General features: G+C 37.4%; 1 protein-coding gene across 1 annotated transcript in view; it reads right to left on the bottom strand.

Moving 5' to 3' along the window:
• Nucleotides 1-995: 995 nt before the first annotated feature.
• Nucleotides 996-17,200, bottom strand: part of LOC126285018 (SID1 transmembrane family member 1-like) — a 119,152-nt gene continuing 102,947 nt past the window's right edge. Inside the window, exon 16 of the mRNA XM_049984329.1 lies at nucleotides 996-1,445. Within this exon, the coding sequence (XP_049840286.1) occupies nucleotides 1,383-1,445 (63 nt within the window). The 3' untranslated portion in view covers nucleotides 996-1,382. The remainder of the gene's footprint in view (nucleotides 1,446-17,200) is intronic.

Genomic DNA, 17,200 nt, shown 5'->3' on the forward strand with positions numbered 1-17,200 from the left:
TAATGACGAGCTGCCACTGAGTGCAACTTATCCACAAACTACGAATATCCACAGACTAGGGATATAGTGTCTCTTGCCCATCATCCTCGTTACTTGCAGTATTTCACCAATTCCTATATGAGTTTGAGTATGGTGTGCATGTGCACTGAAGGGATAATTTGCCATTGTTACCTTAATTAATTATATATGTTGTGTCTATTCTTTAGGACATGTGCGAGTGAACAGTCATCATATATATAATTAAACTGAGAATGACCTTGCTCTGTTTAATTAAACCCCCAAAAAACTATCAAACTGTCAAGGTTTCCAAGTCTGAAAGCATAAAACAAAACACCAATCTTATACGTCCAGCCTAATCCAGCTGAGTATGTCTTGGCTTAATATCTAAAAATTGCTACCAGCAATTAATATGTTTTATAATTCTTGATTGGGAAGCTTCCAGACTGAGAATCTTCATTGTATTTTGCTATTTTTATGCTTCTTCATCATCCCTAAATATTCTCCCCATTACCATGAAAATACCCTGTATATACATAGAAATTTACCAAAAGGAAGGGTAAAAATGAGTGCAAATTTATGTCATTATAAACTGAGAAATACTTGCTTAAGAGAACAGAAATTAATGACCCAGTTTCGAGAAAAAGACATTCAGTTTGAATTACATTCTCAATCATTCTAAGAAGAAAGAACATGGATAGAATGCCGTATTTTGGCTTTAGCAGTTACACCAAAATAGGAATGTTTAAGAACAAGACCCAAGAATGAATCTTACTTAGTGCAGCAGTCTGCTGTTTTAAAATTTTGTGGCAGTATAATAACCATACACTGGAAGACAGTACAAGAAAAAAATTATTTGTGTCACTAATTCAGGTTGATATAAACATCACATAAGCTATTGTAGCAATGTTTACACCAAGAGGCATTTGAGGAATTGATAAATTTTTAAAAGTAAAGCAACATTATTAGTTAGATGTCATGGCCCAATAAATATATAGTTCTGATTCAATAAATATATATTTTTGATTTCAATTAACTTCTGGATTCCAATGTGTTTTTGAAACATAATTTTTAGGAATGGTAGTCTTTATGCTCCTAATGGAACATACTTTTCTACTTTTCTCGACTGCATATAAACAGGATTTACATGCAGAGATTTGTCCAGCAGAAAAATATGTTCTGGCACAGTTGACATAACCTCTATAAAATACAACTGTAAACACACACACACACACACACACACACACACACACACACACACACTCTCTCTCTCTCTCTCTCTCTCTCTTTATTCACTAACACAATATACGGCAGACTACTATCCTCTAGCAACAGTCAAATCAAAAATTCCATTTATTTCAAGAGATCATCAATCTGATAACCATTCAAAAAACAGGAATTTTGCTTCTGTGTACATCAATAAGATCATCATCCAATGTGAGGAGAACCTGCAAAGAGAAACTAAAATCAATTAAATTCTCATTTACAAAGGTATGGAGACATACAAGTTTTTGAAACCTAGAGCCTGAACTAAGATGTACAGTCAAGTCCACTAAAATGAAATTACTACATGATTATTACATTTTAGTTCTAATGGGTGGTTCAAAAGGGGTCTACAAAAATGGTGTTCTTTGAATAGAAATTATGTCTAAGTAAACTTAAACACACACACACACACACACACACACACACACACACACACACACACAGAGAGAGAGAGAGAGAGAGAGAGAGAGAGAGAGAGAGAGAGAGAGAGAGAGTGTACATTGATGGCCTTAGCAATATTATTATATCTCATGTTCAGGAAAAATCAGGAAGCTGAGATTTTAGTGCTACATTGGCCTTCAGACTGTGCAGATCTTTTTGTATAAGTAACACAGCAAAGCACACAAGCATGCAGAGTATTAATTATCAAAACTGCACTGTCATTATTCCCAATAAACTATTAAGCCAACAGCTACCAGTGACACTCATGTTTCCACAAAGCAGTACTGGTGAAAGAAATGTTCAACAACTCCAGATCCTGCATGCCCTACAGTAATGAGCCACACAGCCCTCTGTATTTTCTACACAAAGCAAACCAATAAAAAAGAGTTCTTGGAAAACCAGCTTTACTGTTTAAATGAATTTTTAAAAAAAATGTAGATGCAATATGACTTCAGAACACTGGCTCAAAGCTGACAAGTTTGCAGTAAGCCATATTACAGACTGTAATACTGAATTATACTGTTGGGGTTATTGTGTTTGTTGTCTTCAGTCCAAAGACTGATTTGATGCCACTCTCCAGATAAGTTTATCCTGTGCAAGCCTCTTCACTGCTGCAACCTACGTCCATCTGAACCACCTTATCGTGTTCAAGCTTTAGTCTCTCTCTACAATTTTTGCTCACTAAACTTCCTCCTTTACCAAATTTGCAATTCCAAGATGTCTCAGAATGTGTCCTATTGACCGATCCCTTCTCCTTCTAGACAGATTGTGCCACAAACTCCTTTTATTCCCAATTCTATTCAGTGCCTCTTCATTAGTTATGTGATCTACCCATCAAATCTTCAGCATTCTTTTATAGAATCACATTTCAAAAGCTTCTATTCTCTTCTTGTCTAAACTGTTTATTGTCCATGTTTCAGTTCCATACAAGGCTAATGTCCAGACAAATACTTCCAAAAAAGATTTCCTAAGATTTACATTTATATTTCATGTAAGCAAATTTTTCTTTTTCAGTAATGCTTTTCTTGGTATTGCCAGTCTGCATTTTATATCCTCTCTCCTCCAGCCATCATCAATTATTCCACTGCCCTAATATTAAACCTCATCTATTACTTTTAGTGTCTCTTTTCCTAATCTAATTCCCTCAGAATCACCTCATTTAAATTCACTACATTTCATTACTCTTTTATTTTTGTTGATGGTCATTTTATAATCACTTCTCAAGACAGTATCCATTCTGTTCAACTGACCTTCCCAGTCCTACAATGTTCTCGCCAAACTAAACTTTAATTTCATCTCCAAACTTTTCTTTGATTATTTTTACTGCTTGCTCAATTTATAGGTAACACTGGGAATAGGCTACAACCATGTCTCACTCCCTTCTCAATCACTGCTTACATTTTATGTCCTTGCTCATACAACTGCAGCCTGGTTTCTGTAAAAGTTGTAAATAATATTTCACTGACTGCTTCATTGCCTTTGCCATCTGGGTCCTTCCTAGCAATATTAAATTTTCTGAATTATGCAGGTGGAAACTCTCCCTATAATGTATCCAAAACTCCTGTAAACTCCCTGGCCTCAACCTTCGTTAAGTCGCTGTCCTCCATCCACCTAACCCCTTCCCTGCTCCTGCTCCCGCTCCAGTATAACACAGCCTTCTATTCCACCAATGCATCCACAGTCTCTTTACTTATCTCCTTTTCCAGTCCCTTCCCCACTCCCCCTCCTCCAGCACCCCATCTAACCTCCCGACTGCACTTAGCTGCTCTACTCTGTCCCCAACACACCCCTGTATGGCCCCACAAGCAGCACTCTACTGTCCCCCACACCTAAATTGTTACCTTTCCCCCTCCCTGAGCCAGTCTGCTCCTTAGCCTCAGCACCCAGACCGCTTCTCCCATCGTGCGCAGTTGCTCACAGTGGCCAGTACGAGTATGAGTTGTGCATGCATGAATGTGAATATGTGTGTGTGTGTGTGTGTGTGTGTGTGTGTGTGTGTGTGTGTTTTGTTTACTTTAAAAGAAGTCATTTTGGCTGAAAGTTCACTTATTTAGCTGTCATTTTGTTGTGCCTAGCTGCAACTCAACATCTTCTCTATATGGTGAGTGCCAATCCGTCCTGGATTTGCCATTGTTTGATAACTTAGCATTTTACTCCTGATACCTTCCAAATTTTGAAATGCGTAGTCCAGCCAACAATGTCAAAATCTCTCTATAAATCAACAAATGCTGTAAACATAGGTTCCCTTTTCTTTAACCTATTTTCTAACACAAGTCATATGGTCAATATTGCCTTGCTTGTTCCTACCTCTCTGTGGAACCCAACCTGATCTTTCCTGGGGCTAGCCTCTACAAGATTTTCCATTCTTCTGTAAATAATTGGTGTCAATATTTTGCAATCATGGCTTATTAAAATAGTGGTTCAGTAGTTTTCATATATACCAGTACCTGCTTTCTTTGGACTTATAATTATATCATTATCGATGAAGCCTGAGGGTATATCACCTGTCTCACATACCTTGCATACCAGGTTGAATAGTTTAGCCATTGATGGCTCTCTCAAGGAATATTGTCTACACTGGGGCCTTGTTTTGACTTAGGTCTTAGTGCTGTCAAATTATTCTCACAGTATAACGTCTCCCATCATATCTTGATTTCTTCCTCTTCACCCTCTGTAATACTGCCTTGAAGTTTGTTTCCCTAGTACAGCCCCTCTATATGTTCCTTCCATCTTTCCCTTATTTGCTTAGAACGAAATTGTCATCTGAGCTCTTGATGCTCTTACAGCTGCTTCTCTGTTCTCAAAAGGTCTCTCTAATTTTCCTGTATGTGGCATCTACTTTTAACCTTGTTATGCATTCTTCTATGGCCTTACATCTGTTCTCTAACCATTCCAGTTCAGCCACTTTGCACCTTTGTCAAGCTTATTTTTCGACACCTCTATTTCCTTTTGTTTCTTCATTTTTATATTGTCTTCTTTCATCGGTTAATCAATGTCTTCTGTGTTATAAAGGATTACTACTAGTCCTTGTATTTTTAACTATTTGAGCCTATGCTGCCTTGACTATATCATCTCTCAGACCTACCATTTCAACTTCTACTGCATTTTTTTTCCACTGCTTCAGTCAATAGTTGCACCGTGCTTCTTTTAAGGTCCTCAATCACCTCTGGTTCTCTCACGTTACTCCAGGTTCCATCTCCTTAATTTCTTATCTCCTTGTTGTATAACTTCCAAAAGACATGGTGGGTGCATGATATTGGATAGGGAAGGTAGCCAGTTCTGTGGACTATTAAAACTAATGACCTAAACATCAGGAAACATTTTGAGTATCGTGTTCTTAAGATCAGTCAAAAAAAAAAAAAAAAAGACACCTTTATCTACGTGTACGGGATACCAGATGGCAATTTGTCAGTATTATATTATAAGTTGGAGGAAATATTGAATCTCTACACCAACAAATGCAGTTACATTGTGTGGTGATTTTAATATAAACTCGGAAGTACATTCTCTCTGTCAGACTTAGTCAAGCTGCCCACAAGAGTAACTGCAACATACTGCAGTTCAATTGATGACATACTCACAAATACTATCTTTACCCAAGCACTCTGTTTACAAAACTTGCCTAATGGGCTTTCTGACGATGAAGGCCTCTTACTTAAACAAATGAGTATACAGAAGTCTTCATTACCAAAGACAAAAAAGTATCAAAGATACCATTAGTTTAATGTTAATTAAATACCAATTGAAGCATGAGACCTGCAAAAATATTTATAGAGAGGATTATACTGAGAGGAAAACAAAAATATTTGTTGATAATCTGTCATTATTTTAACATTGCTTTTCCTCTCAAAACACACAAAGGAAAGCTATGCAGATGCAATGTATTCAAATGATGAATCATCAAGGGAATAATAAACTTTTGTGCAACCAAGAAACAACTTTACATAGAAAGCAAAAGAGTGATCCAAATTACGTAAACACTTTTAAAAAGTATAAAAAAAACCTCAACAAAGTCAAAATAAATGAAAAGCAGATCTTACATCACCAGTTGATTATAAACTCAGTTAATATGAATAAAGAACTTTTGGAAGTTGTCACTGGTAGACTATCACAGGTACCAAACTCAAATGGGACTTAACTGAATGCTCTCGCTAATCCCGCCCTCAGTAGTCCGGCCTCTCAGTAATCTGGCACACATCCAAAAAAAAAAAAAAAAAAAAAAAAAAAAAAAAAAAAAAAAAAAAAAAAAACCAGATGCACAGTGAATTATAATGTGCAACAATGCTTAGTTGAACAATGCTTTATATACTGTATTTGAAATTGTAGCTTTCTACGCAGTTCGGAATCAAGACTTCGAAACGGAAACACGTTACGCTAGTGCTCGAAATTCGAAATTTTAGTTAAGTTAAATCAAGGTTCTTTGCTGAAAGCCACTGCTGCCGAGTTCAATGTTGGATGAGGAACTATTTATGACATCAAAAAGAAATATGTTGTTCGACAGTACTCACCTAAAATGGATAGTGAGTTGGGAAAAGGGAAGGTTATGCAAAAGAGTGGGAATGAAGAACCGGACGTAGGTGTTTATGGATGGTTCAAACAACACAGTAAAGGAGTTCCAGTCAGTGGCCCAATTATAAAGGGAAAAGAAGCTGCATTTAACAAACAACTTGGCAGTAGTAACTTGTTTGCAGCAAGCATTTGGTAGCTGACAGTCACCGGGGAAAGTCGCTCAGCTAACGATGAGGATGCTGATGAGTTTGTTAGCAAGATATGGAAGATAACAGAGGAAGAAGATGCAACTGCTGATGCCTTGTATAATGCTAAGACTCTTTTTACAACATACTTCCTTCAAAAACATTAGCTGGCAAGAACGAGAAGGAAGCTTGTGGTTACAAGCAACAGAAACAGTGTGAAATGTTAATGGGGTGTTGTAATGCAAATGGGAGTCGTAACCTACCACTTATGGTGATTGGAAAATCCGAACATCCACATTGTCTTCAACACACTGACATAAATACTCTACCAGTGCAGTACTGCACTCAGAAGAAAACGTGGATGGACAGACAAATATTCTCTCGGTGGTTCCATGAAACGTCTGTACCAACTGTGAGAAAAGAGCTACAGAAGAAAAAGCTTCCACTGAAAGCTATCCTTCTAATGGACAATGCTCCCAGTCATCATTCAGATGTTTCTCTAAAGTTCGATGGTATACATGTACAAGCACTCTTCTTCCACCCAATGTGACATCCCTAATTCAGCCTATGGACCAGCGAATTTTGGAATCAATTAAGCATCATTGCCGACATTCACTTCACGTCTCCTTGCTGAACGAAAGTGAAAACGGCTCTATCAAGAATATGCTGAAGGCCTGGAAAGCAATTAACATACATGATGTTGTTTCCCAAGCAGCCGAAGCATGGGATAAAGTGGAGAGTGCTACCATAATGAAGAGCTGGAGAAAATCGAGTTGGATCCAATATTGAGTGACAGTGATGAGCCAGTCAATTTGGAATTATCAATTAGTTTGTACACTGACATGTCCCACAACTTTCCAGGAGGAGAAGAAATTGATGATGAAGATGTTACTAAGTGGCTGAATGAGGAAAACTGTGATACGGACCAAACTTTAACAGATGAAGAAATAATCAAAAGCGTGCAAGAAAGTAATGATGAAAGTGATGAAGAAGAGGACACAGGAGGAGAGAGCATGAAGATTTCTCACACTGCTGGTGCTGAAGCTGCTGAGGTCTTCCTGGAGTACATTATGCAACAACCAGAGACATGCAGTACTGATGTAATGCTTGTAAAGAAGTAACGTGATAAAGAATGCCACCATCGTGTATCATCATTGTGACAGTTATAAACTAGGGACAAGTTTCTTAGTGAGTGATATGACTGTATAACTATGTACAGTATGCATTCAAGGACTAACTTTTCTTTGAAAATTAACGTATTTTTGGAGTTAATAAAGTATATCTTCTGTGTTTTAAAATTGTGTCATTCGGTTTAATAAAGTACAGTAAAACATATCCCCTAAGTTTTCAAAATAAATAAAAAACAAAATAAATCAATAAAATAAATTTCAGACACTCAATAATGCACTTCCGCTAATCAGGCACCCACATGTACCAGGAATGACTGGATTAGCGAGAGTCTAGTGTATTGTCAACTAGATGAAGCAAAAAATTTCATATGCAAAATAAACGAGAGAACTATTTAACTCGAATTTGTCAAAGATAGCTGAAAATCTAGTGTGAAGAACCACTACACCACCAGAATCATACAAACTTGTTTTTCAAATATAATTGCTTAGGCTTCCGCAGCCAGAGTCAGTTGGCATAAAAGTTTTCTGGGTATTTATTTATTTATTTATACGTGTCCAGAACATAACATATTAAATATAACTTATAGTACATAGCATATCATACATAGCATATATATTACAAGTATTACAGAGAATATGTGCGTCTTTATATTCCATGTGCTGCCCAGTATTCTGCTGCACAGACTGCCTTATCATTGACGATAATCAGATCGTCCATGGACACAGGTTCCGACAGTTTCCTGCAGTTGAGTAGGTGCTGATGGTCTTGAGGTTCACCACATTCACATAGTTCGTCCCCTGATATGTATCCCCATTTCTTCCTGTTCTCCTTACATCGAGATACGCCAGTTCTAAGTCTATTGAGTACCTTCCATGTTGTGTATGGGAGATGATGACCTATAGCAAGTTCTTCCTTGGGGTTGTCCCAATATTTCTCTGATGATGAGCTACGCCAGAGTTGTATCCTATGGTCTGCAGGTGATGTCTGGATTGGTCGCGTTGTCTAGAGAAAACTTTTTCTCGACTTGAGTCTTGGCGTTTGATGTTTGCATCCAAACAGGGGGTGTCTCTAATGTGTCTCGTGCTTCTTTCTTTCCACTTCAGCTACTGTTCTCCTTCGGATGTCTGGCGGTGCTACGCCCATGAGGTGGTAGATTTTGTCAACAGGGGTGGCCCCCAAGCAGCCGGTTACAATTCGTCCTGTTTCATTTAGGGCAATATTTACCTGTTTGGCATGGCTGGAGTTCTGCCATACAGGTGCTGCATATTCTGGGTATGGTAACGCGTCATAATGTAAAAAACTACTGCTGCTGGAGAAAAACCAACATTTCGGCCACAATTGCAGCGACCTTCTTCTGGGTCTAATGAGCAGACCCAAAAGACAGGTCAATTTTCCTGTCCCCAGTAACTAAACAAGAGCTATTGAAAATCATAAGAGCCAAAAAATCATCATACTCATTAGTTGATACAAGATGTTTCTGTTAGAGTTGTAATAACCCTGCGTAATACGCAAAGGATGTTCTCCACAAGGACTAAAGCTCTCAAAGGTCAACCACTATGTAAACAATTATCATCCTATTTCCATAATCTCAGTTGTATTTAACATAAATGAAATGATAGTTAAATGGACACCCTAGCTGCAAACAATCAAATAACAGCATTTCTCAGTAAAACTGAATCACTGGCCAAACACAAGTTTGGAGACTGTTAATGATGCACTTTTCAGTTTTGCTGACTGAATTCTTAAAGTCTTCAACCAAAAGGAGCTTTCCTCTGGACTTTTTGTTAACTTAGAAACATTTGGAGGCAACATCTGCGATTGGCACGGGAGCTTTGATTCCCTTAGAAGCCAAGAGGAAGAGGAAGAAGAAGAAGGAAGAAGAAGAAGAAGGAAGAAGAAGAAGAAGAAGAAGAAGAAGAACAGAATTGACAGCAAGAAACAAGACAAAACTATAAATACTTATGCTATACCAATATTGACCTATTCATTTGGAGTAGTGAAATGGAGTAACACAGAACTAGAAGCACTCAATACACTTACACAATCACAATGCCACAAATATAGAATACATCACATACATTCCGTGACAGAAAGATTCACATTAAGCAGAAAGGAAGGAGGAAGGGGATTTATCGGGCATAAAAAACATACATTATGGACAGGTAGACAATTTAAGAAAATTCTTTATAGAATGAGCAGAAACTAGCAAAATACACAAAGCAATCACTCATATAAATACATCAGCTACACCATTGTAATTTCATAACCACTTCTACAACCCTATAGATCACATAACATCAGCAGATACGAAGAAAGTAAATTGGAAAAAGAAAACACTACATGGCAAGCACCCGTATCATCTAACACAGCCACACATAGATCGAGACGCATCCAAAACATGACTAAGAAAAGGCAATATATACAGTGAGACGGAAGGATTCATGATTGCAATACAGGATCAAACAATAAACACCAGATATTACAGCAAGCATATTATTAAAGATCCCAACACCACAACAGATAAATGTAGACTTTGCAAACAACAAATAGAAACAGTAGATCACATCACAAGTGGATGTACAATACTAGCAAATACAGAATACACCAGAAGACGTAACAATGTAGCAAAACTAATACAACAACAACTTTCCATACAACATAAACTAACAAAACAACACATTCCCACATACAAGTACGCACCACAAAATGTACTGGAGAATGATGAATACAAATTATACTGGAACAGAACCATTATAACAGACAAAACAACACCACATAACAAACCTGACATCATACTCACCAATAAAAAGAAGAAATTAACACAACTAATCGAAATATCCATACCCAATACAACAAATATACAGAAGATAACAGGAGAAAAAATTGAAAAATACATCCAACTGGCTGAGGAAGTCAAGGACATGTGGCATCAGGATAGAGTTGACATTATACCAATTATACTATCAACTACAGGAGTCATACCACACAATATGTGCTAGAAAAGGTAATCAACGCAATACAGCTACATCCAAACGTATATATACAACTACAGAAATCTGTAATTATTGACACATGTTCAATTACCCGAAAGTTCCTAAATACAATGTAAATAAAACAGAAAGAAACTTCCACATGGGAAAAATATATTAAAAACAAAGATTCCAAGACTTACCAAGCGGGAAAGCGCCGGCAGACAGGCACATGAACAAAACACACAAACACACACACAGAATTACGAGCTTTCGCAACTGGCAGTTGCTTCGTCAGGAAAGAGGGAAGGAGAGGGAAAAATGAAAGGATGTGGGTTTTAAGGGAGAGGGTAAGGAGTCATTCCAATCCCGGGAGCGGAAAGACTTCCCTTAGGGGAAAAAAAGGACAGGTGTACACGCGCACACACACACACACACACACACACACACACACACACACACACACACACATATCCATCCGCACATACACAGACACAAGCAGACATATAATATGTCTGCTTGTGTCTGTGTATGTGCGGATGGATATGTATGTGTGTGTGTGTGTGTGTGTGTGTGTGTGTGTGTGTGTGTGTGTGTGTGTGTGTGCGAGTGTACACCTGTCCTTTTTTTCCCCTAAGGGAAGTCTTTCCGCTCCCGGGATTGGAATGACTCCTTACCCTCTCCCTTAAAACCCACATCCTTTCATTTTTCCCTCTCCTTCCCTCTTTCCTGACGAAGCAACTGCCAGTTGCGAAAGCTCGTAATTCTGTGTGTGTGTTTGTGTGTTTTGTTCATGTGCCTGTCTGCCGGCGCTTTCCCGCTTGGTAAGTCTTGGAATCTTTGTTTTTAAATACAATGTAACATACACTGTACAGTTAAAAGGAAGTCACGCTTGATCAAGGTCCGTGTCACTTTCCATTGTTAACCAGACATAACGTCTGAGAAAGGAAAGAAGAAATAATAATAATAAACTGCTGAGGAGAAAGAAAACTTGGAATTCACCTAATACAAGCCTAGAAGAATTTCAGATTGACCATGTAGCTATATCTTTTAACAATCAAAAAGAAGTAATGAATGTGCAAGTTAAAAAGGTCGCAAAAATTGAAACAGATCACTATCTAACCACAATAAAAATCAAATTTGTTCTACAAACAAGGACTCCAAGACAAGGACACAAGATTCACAAAATAGGTACAGAAACTTTGAAAGTGAAAAAAACATGAATTTCAGGAACAATTAAATATACTCAGAAGACTGGGAAGAGATTAAAACAAAAATAAGCCAAAACAGCCTTTGAAACAGCACCACTCAAAAGACACAAAAAGGTGGAATGAACAGTGTGAAAAAACATTACTATTGAGAGAACAAGCATAGCAGAAATGGTACTTCACAAAAAGAAGTGAAGACTTTATCAGCGTTAAACAACAAAAGTCTCAGCATCAAAAACAATAGGACCCGTCAAAAGGAAGTATGAAAGAAACCTGCTATTACTAACTGTAGACGATTTCCAAAGGAACAATACTAGGAACTCCTATAAAACTTTTCAACAAAGCCTCCAAACGTACCAACCACCTACCTTGCACATCAAGAATGAAGATAGAAAATTAACCCGAAGCACCAAGAAAACTGAGAAATATTAGCAAGCTATTTCAACAAACTGTAAAATTGTGACAAACCAAGAGAACAAAATTCAGGATACTCTTACACAAACTTAGAACCACCCAGCAAAGATGAAATCTAAAATATAACTAAAGATCTGAAGAATGGCAAGCCCCCACCCTCCCCCTGGGAAGATACAGTAACCACTGAAATGAGGAAAATAACAGGTGTGGAAACAGCTGAAAAGCTACATGGAGCCTTTCAAAAAATCTGGGAAACAGAAGTTATACCAGAATATCAAAAAACAGCATTAATTCACCCAATCCACAAAAAGGAGATAAAACTGATCACATTATAGAAGAAAAGTCCTCCATCCAGCAACTTAAGAAATTCTTTCTAACGTGTTACTAAACAGGTTGGAAAGCCAACTGGATCAGCAATTAGGAGAGTACCAAGGAGGGTTTAGAAAAGGAGAATCCCATGTGGAACAAATTTTAAATCTGGAATTCATAATCAGGTATAGAAGAATGAGATCCAAAAGCATTTATGTAACATTTATAGACTTCAAGAAAACATACAATTCAATTGACAGAAAAACATTATTCAACAGCGTACAGGAGTTTGGATCTGACAAAAAATCTGTGGTAATCATAAAAAAATACACTAACAAATACAAAATGCTAAATTTACTATTTACATGAAACTGGTAAGGTTTTTGTGATCAAAATTGGCATTAGGCAGAGACATGGACTGTTCCCACTGCTGTTAAATTTTCTGCTAGAAAAGGTGATCACGGAATGGAGGATAATAACAGAAGAAGAAGAAGAAGAAGAAGAAGAAGAAGAATCACAATTGGGGAAAAAGGGGATAATCTGAATTCTGATTGTCTGGCTTTTGCAGATGATCTTGCCATCTTTGCTGAATCTACATGCAATAATGCAGATAAATCTCCTACAAGAAACAGCTTCAAAATCAGGCCTACATGTATCTTTTGAGAAAACAGAGTATATGACAGATGCGAAGGAGGCGCTGAAATATATGGAAGCTGATTACTGCAGAATAAAAAAGGCTACAAAATTGAAATATCTAGGTCAAATAATACAACCAAAAACTTTAGACAAAGAAGCATACCTAGAAAGGGCAAACAAAAAGGGGGTGGCTTTTCAACTAACAAAAACCCTGTATAACAAGAAATCTATCTCCATAAATGCAAAACTTCGGCACTTCAATACTGTCATTAAACCAGAATGCCTTTATGCATCTGAATGCCTTTCATTAAATACAGCCAAGCAATCATGTGAAACAGAAAAGAAGGAAAGGAAAATAATCAGGAAAATCTTGAGACCAAAATATGAGAATGGAAAATGGAACCTAAGAAGTTTATGAAAAAATAGAGCAAATATCAGTTACAACAAGTAAGAGAAAAATCTGCATTCTATGGATACTTAAAAAGGATAGATGAAAAAAGGATATAAAAAAAAATTAACTTCTTTGACAGAAACTCCAAAACATCAGTGACAGGGATAAAAGAAGTTTAAGCAGACTTGAGGGAAATGGAAATAATGCAGGGTGATATAGGAGAAAGAGAAAAGCTCAGAGCAAAAGTAAAAGGTTTCAAGGGCTTCCAGGAGAAAACAAAGAAACAGGCAGGTGCAATATGGACCGAAGAAAGAAGAGAAAAACATAGGGAAAGAATGACATGTCTTCTTTATGGTATGTAGCGATCTGTTTTTTCCTACATTGTTGATATCCCTACTAGGTGTCTCCATTGTTTAATAATAGTAATAACTCTGACAATTCCTGGTAAACTGTCGTGTCCACAAGGCTTAACAATGGACCCTCTCCCCTTCCTTTCTATATCAATGACCTTCTCTTTAACCTCAAAGATAAATTTCCTGTGTTGTTTGCAGATGACACAAAATGGCTCTTCCAATCTTATTCGGATCTGCAAGTGAAACATGAGATTAATGACACTACTAAAAGACTCCTTGGCTGCACAAGAATAACATCTAGTCTCAGTCCAGTTAAAATTACTTTGTGAGCGATGTTTCATTGAATCGCGTGGTATGGGCTGGGCGACAGCCAATGACAGTTGTTTCTCAGGCTCCAAGTGTTCTCTCTGTTGCCTGTTCTGTGGATATAAGCCTTACAGGGGTTGGGAGAGGGCCAGGCCACAAGGATGGAATGGGAGGCGAGGTGAGAGGAATTGGTGCTAAGATAGAATGATTTTTTGCATGTTCTGTTACACCACTATAACATGTGAGATTCATAATCTTCACCAAGCAATCGTACACAAACTATTTGGTTAAAAACTTCAATTATTTTGTGTCTTATAACCTCATAGCTTGTCTTCAGTGGTCACAATTATTACAATGTTTTGAAATTAAGAAACCTACAACAGTTAACTCAGTGATCTTGCAGTAAAAAATGTGGTCATTTGATACTTTGTGTTGAGATGGTACATTTTGATAATTGTGATGATAAACTTTAAACCAGATGCGGTCATGTCTTTGCATCCTGTTGTGACATTAAGAGCAGGTGTGATCAAGTCGGAGTGGAGGCCGAGCTGGACCACATGAGAGTTGGGGTGTCATCAACACAGGGTGACACAATTTCAGCCACAGTGATTGTGGACACTGCGAGTATGAGAATTTTAGACTGCTGGTCAGGTAAGCACATGTTCTGGCCACATGGTTGGGAAAACCCAGGCTTCTGGCAGTTGGAATGAAATACAGAGGACTGACAACCATGGCTTGATTGAGGGTTCACAATAAAATAGCAAATAATACTAAATCCAAGCATGAACACAACTATTTACAAAGAAGCCAGTAACATGTTTACAAGGACAAAATTAAGATAAGCACACGAGTGAAAACCAGCCCTCAATCCAGAGTTCTGTTTTTAAATTATTTCATGCTGAACATTTTATGTCTACAATGAATTTTTAAAATTAACCCTTTTGTTACTGTGGACATGTATATACATCCTGCTATGATATTTCCCAGGTGCTGAGGATGCGTATCCATGTGCCGCTCATGTTTTCTTAGGGACATCTGTATGCTTCCTGAACCACTGACCTCTCACTGTTGCAGACGAGTTACTTCTGTACCTTGGTGAATAAAAACGTTTTGAGTACTTATCACCCAATGTATGTACCTCATTGCAAGTCGTCATTTGCGAGATATAACAGTTGTTAAGATCATATGATTCATGATGTGCAAGGACAGGAATAGGAGTGTTGCCCACTATTTTCCATTGGTACAAAACCCAATAATTTGAGAACAAAATGAGATGTCATTCTGCTCTTAATTTTAAAGAAAATTTCTATATCTTATCTGCATTACATCTGCTACAATGTATGAGCTAAAATCAATCATAGGCAAAGTTTACGCAACACGTTTCAACATCTGCAAACTCTTTAAAATTGCTTGACACCATTTACTTAATTTGATGCAGGGCAGTAAGTATGATGAATAATGAAAAGAAATTTAGATCTTTATCGAGTGAATACATCAGACTGCAAGCTATGTAAAAAACAAATTTTTTCACCTAATAGATTTCAAAAAATTGGATAATAAGAATTTCATATCAGCCAGAACACATCTCTCAGCACAGGCAGCAGCATTTACGCCAGTAGCCCTCAGCACGGAACGCAGAGAGCATGTCTGAAGCAGCGAAAAGGTTAATATGTTGACAAAGCAATTTTGAAGAATGAAGTATCTACAGACAGGTCTCATTGAGCACTACTGGACTGTTTATAATTATTAGTAATATAACAATGGAATATTTATTTGGACAAAATCATTTTTTGTGAACAAACTATCTAAGCTAGAGAAAAACTAAGAACAGCGCTATAAATCTGAGGAAATTTACATGCAAATTCTTTTGTGACACATGTATTTAACATTAAATTTATAGTTTAAGTATGTTGAGAACAACTGAAGTGTGTGCGCTTGACTTGCACCAATTTGAGGGTTTAAATAGCGGTGAGCATCTTTAAGTGGGGATTTTTGCTCTTGGGTTGATATTTGTTTAGCAGTTGGGCTTGAGATCTTTTCTAAGTGTTTAGTAGTAATATTCACAAATGTCACTGGCCAATACTCTGAACTGTCTTCAATATAGGGACTTTGAATATTTCACGTAGGCAGTCTTGTCCGACGCTAAAAACTTTACTGTGGCTACTTTTGCAAGTGATCTTTACTTAACACTTAGTTAGTTTGCAACCACAGAACTTTAACTTTAGACTTGTGCTAAACTAACTTTGACTATTTTTTCCATGATTTATCTGGAAGTTTAAGCCAACATGAGAAACTGTTCCGTTTCACTTAAATCCTTGCTCAGATAAATACTATTTCAGTGATGAACAACTGAATCAGTGAGTGAAGAAACCACTTCAGTCACAAAAATGTGAAAAATCATTTTTGATGAAAAGATGCTTCGAAAGGCACGATGTGTGTTGAGTGCAAGAACCACATTAGTCTGTTTAGTAGATCTCTAGATACAGGGTGTCTTTTTCTTACGCTGAGCGCAAAAATCACGCGAGTCAGTGACTGATGTGGTTTCTGCTCCCACCGCTAGATCTCATGACCAATCTTGCCCCTCTTACCAAGCATGCGCCATGTGTTTACCAGCCTAAACAGCTGCTCTTATCGAAGTCTTTGTTTTGTTGATTGTTTTCAATGTGTTCCAAGTTTGTGCTTAATGTTCCCTGTTCCATGTTCAATATGTATGTGAGTACCACAAGCAATGAAAGTGATCATGATACTGCTCCTAAGAAGAGGAAGAAAAATGAAGAAAAACATTGAAGAAACATCATTAGAACCTCTAAGTTTGTGTGGTTGAACACATCAACTGGAAAGGGAGTCTCACCCCATCTATAACAACAACAACAGGTGCTACTTGTAACTGTAAATTACAATGCCTTTTAAGTTTAGTGATGACGAAAAATCTGAATTTGTTGCCAATTTGAATCAGTTGAAATCAAAAGATGAGCAAGATATTTTCTTACAACTGATTGAGAAATATGCCATTAAGCACCGTAGGCCTGTGGACATGTATATACATCCTGCTATGATATTTCCCAGGTGCTGAGGATGCGTATAC

The sequence above is a fragment of the Schistocerca gregaria genome, chromosome 8, assembly GCF_023897955.1.
Source record: "Schistocerca gregaria isolate iqSchGreg1 chromosome 8, iqSchGreg1.2, whole genome shotgun sequence".
Lineage (NCBI taxonomy): Eukaryota > Metazoa > Arthropoda > Insecta > Orthoptera > Acrididae > Schistocerca > Schistocerca gregaria.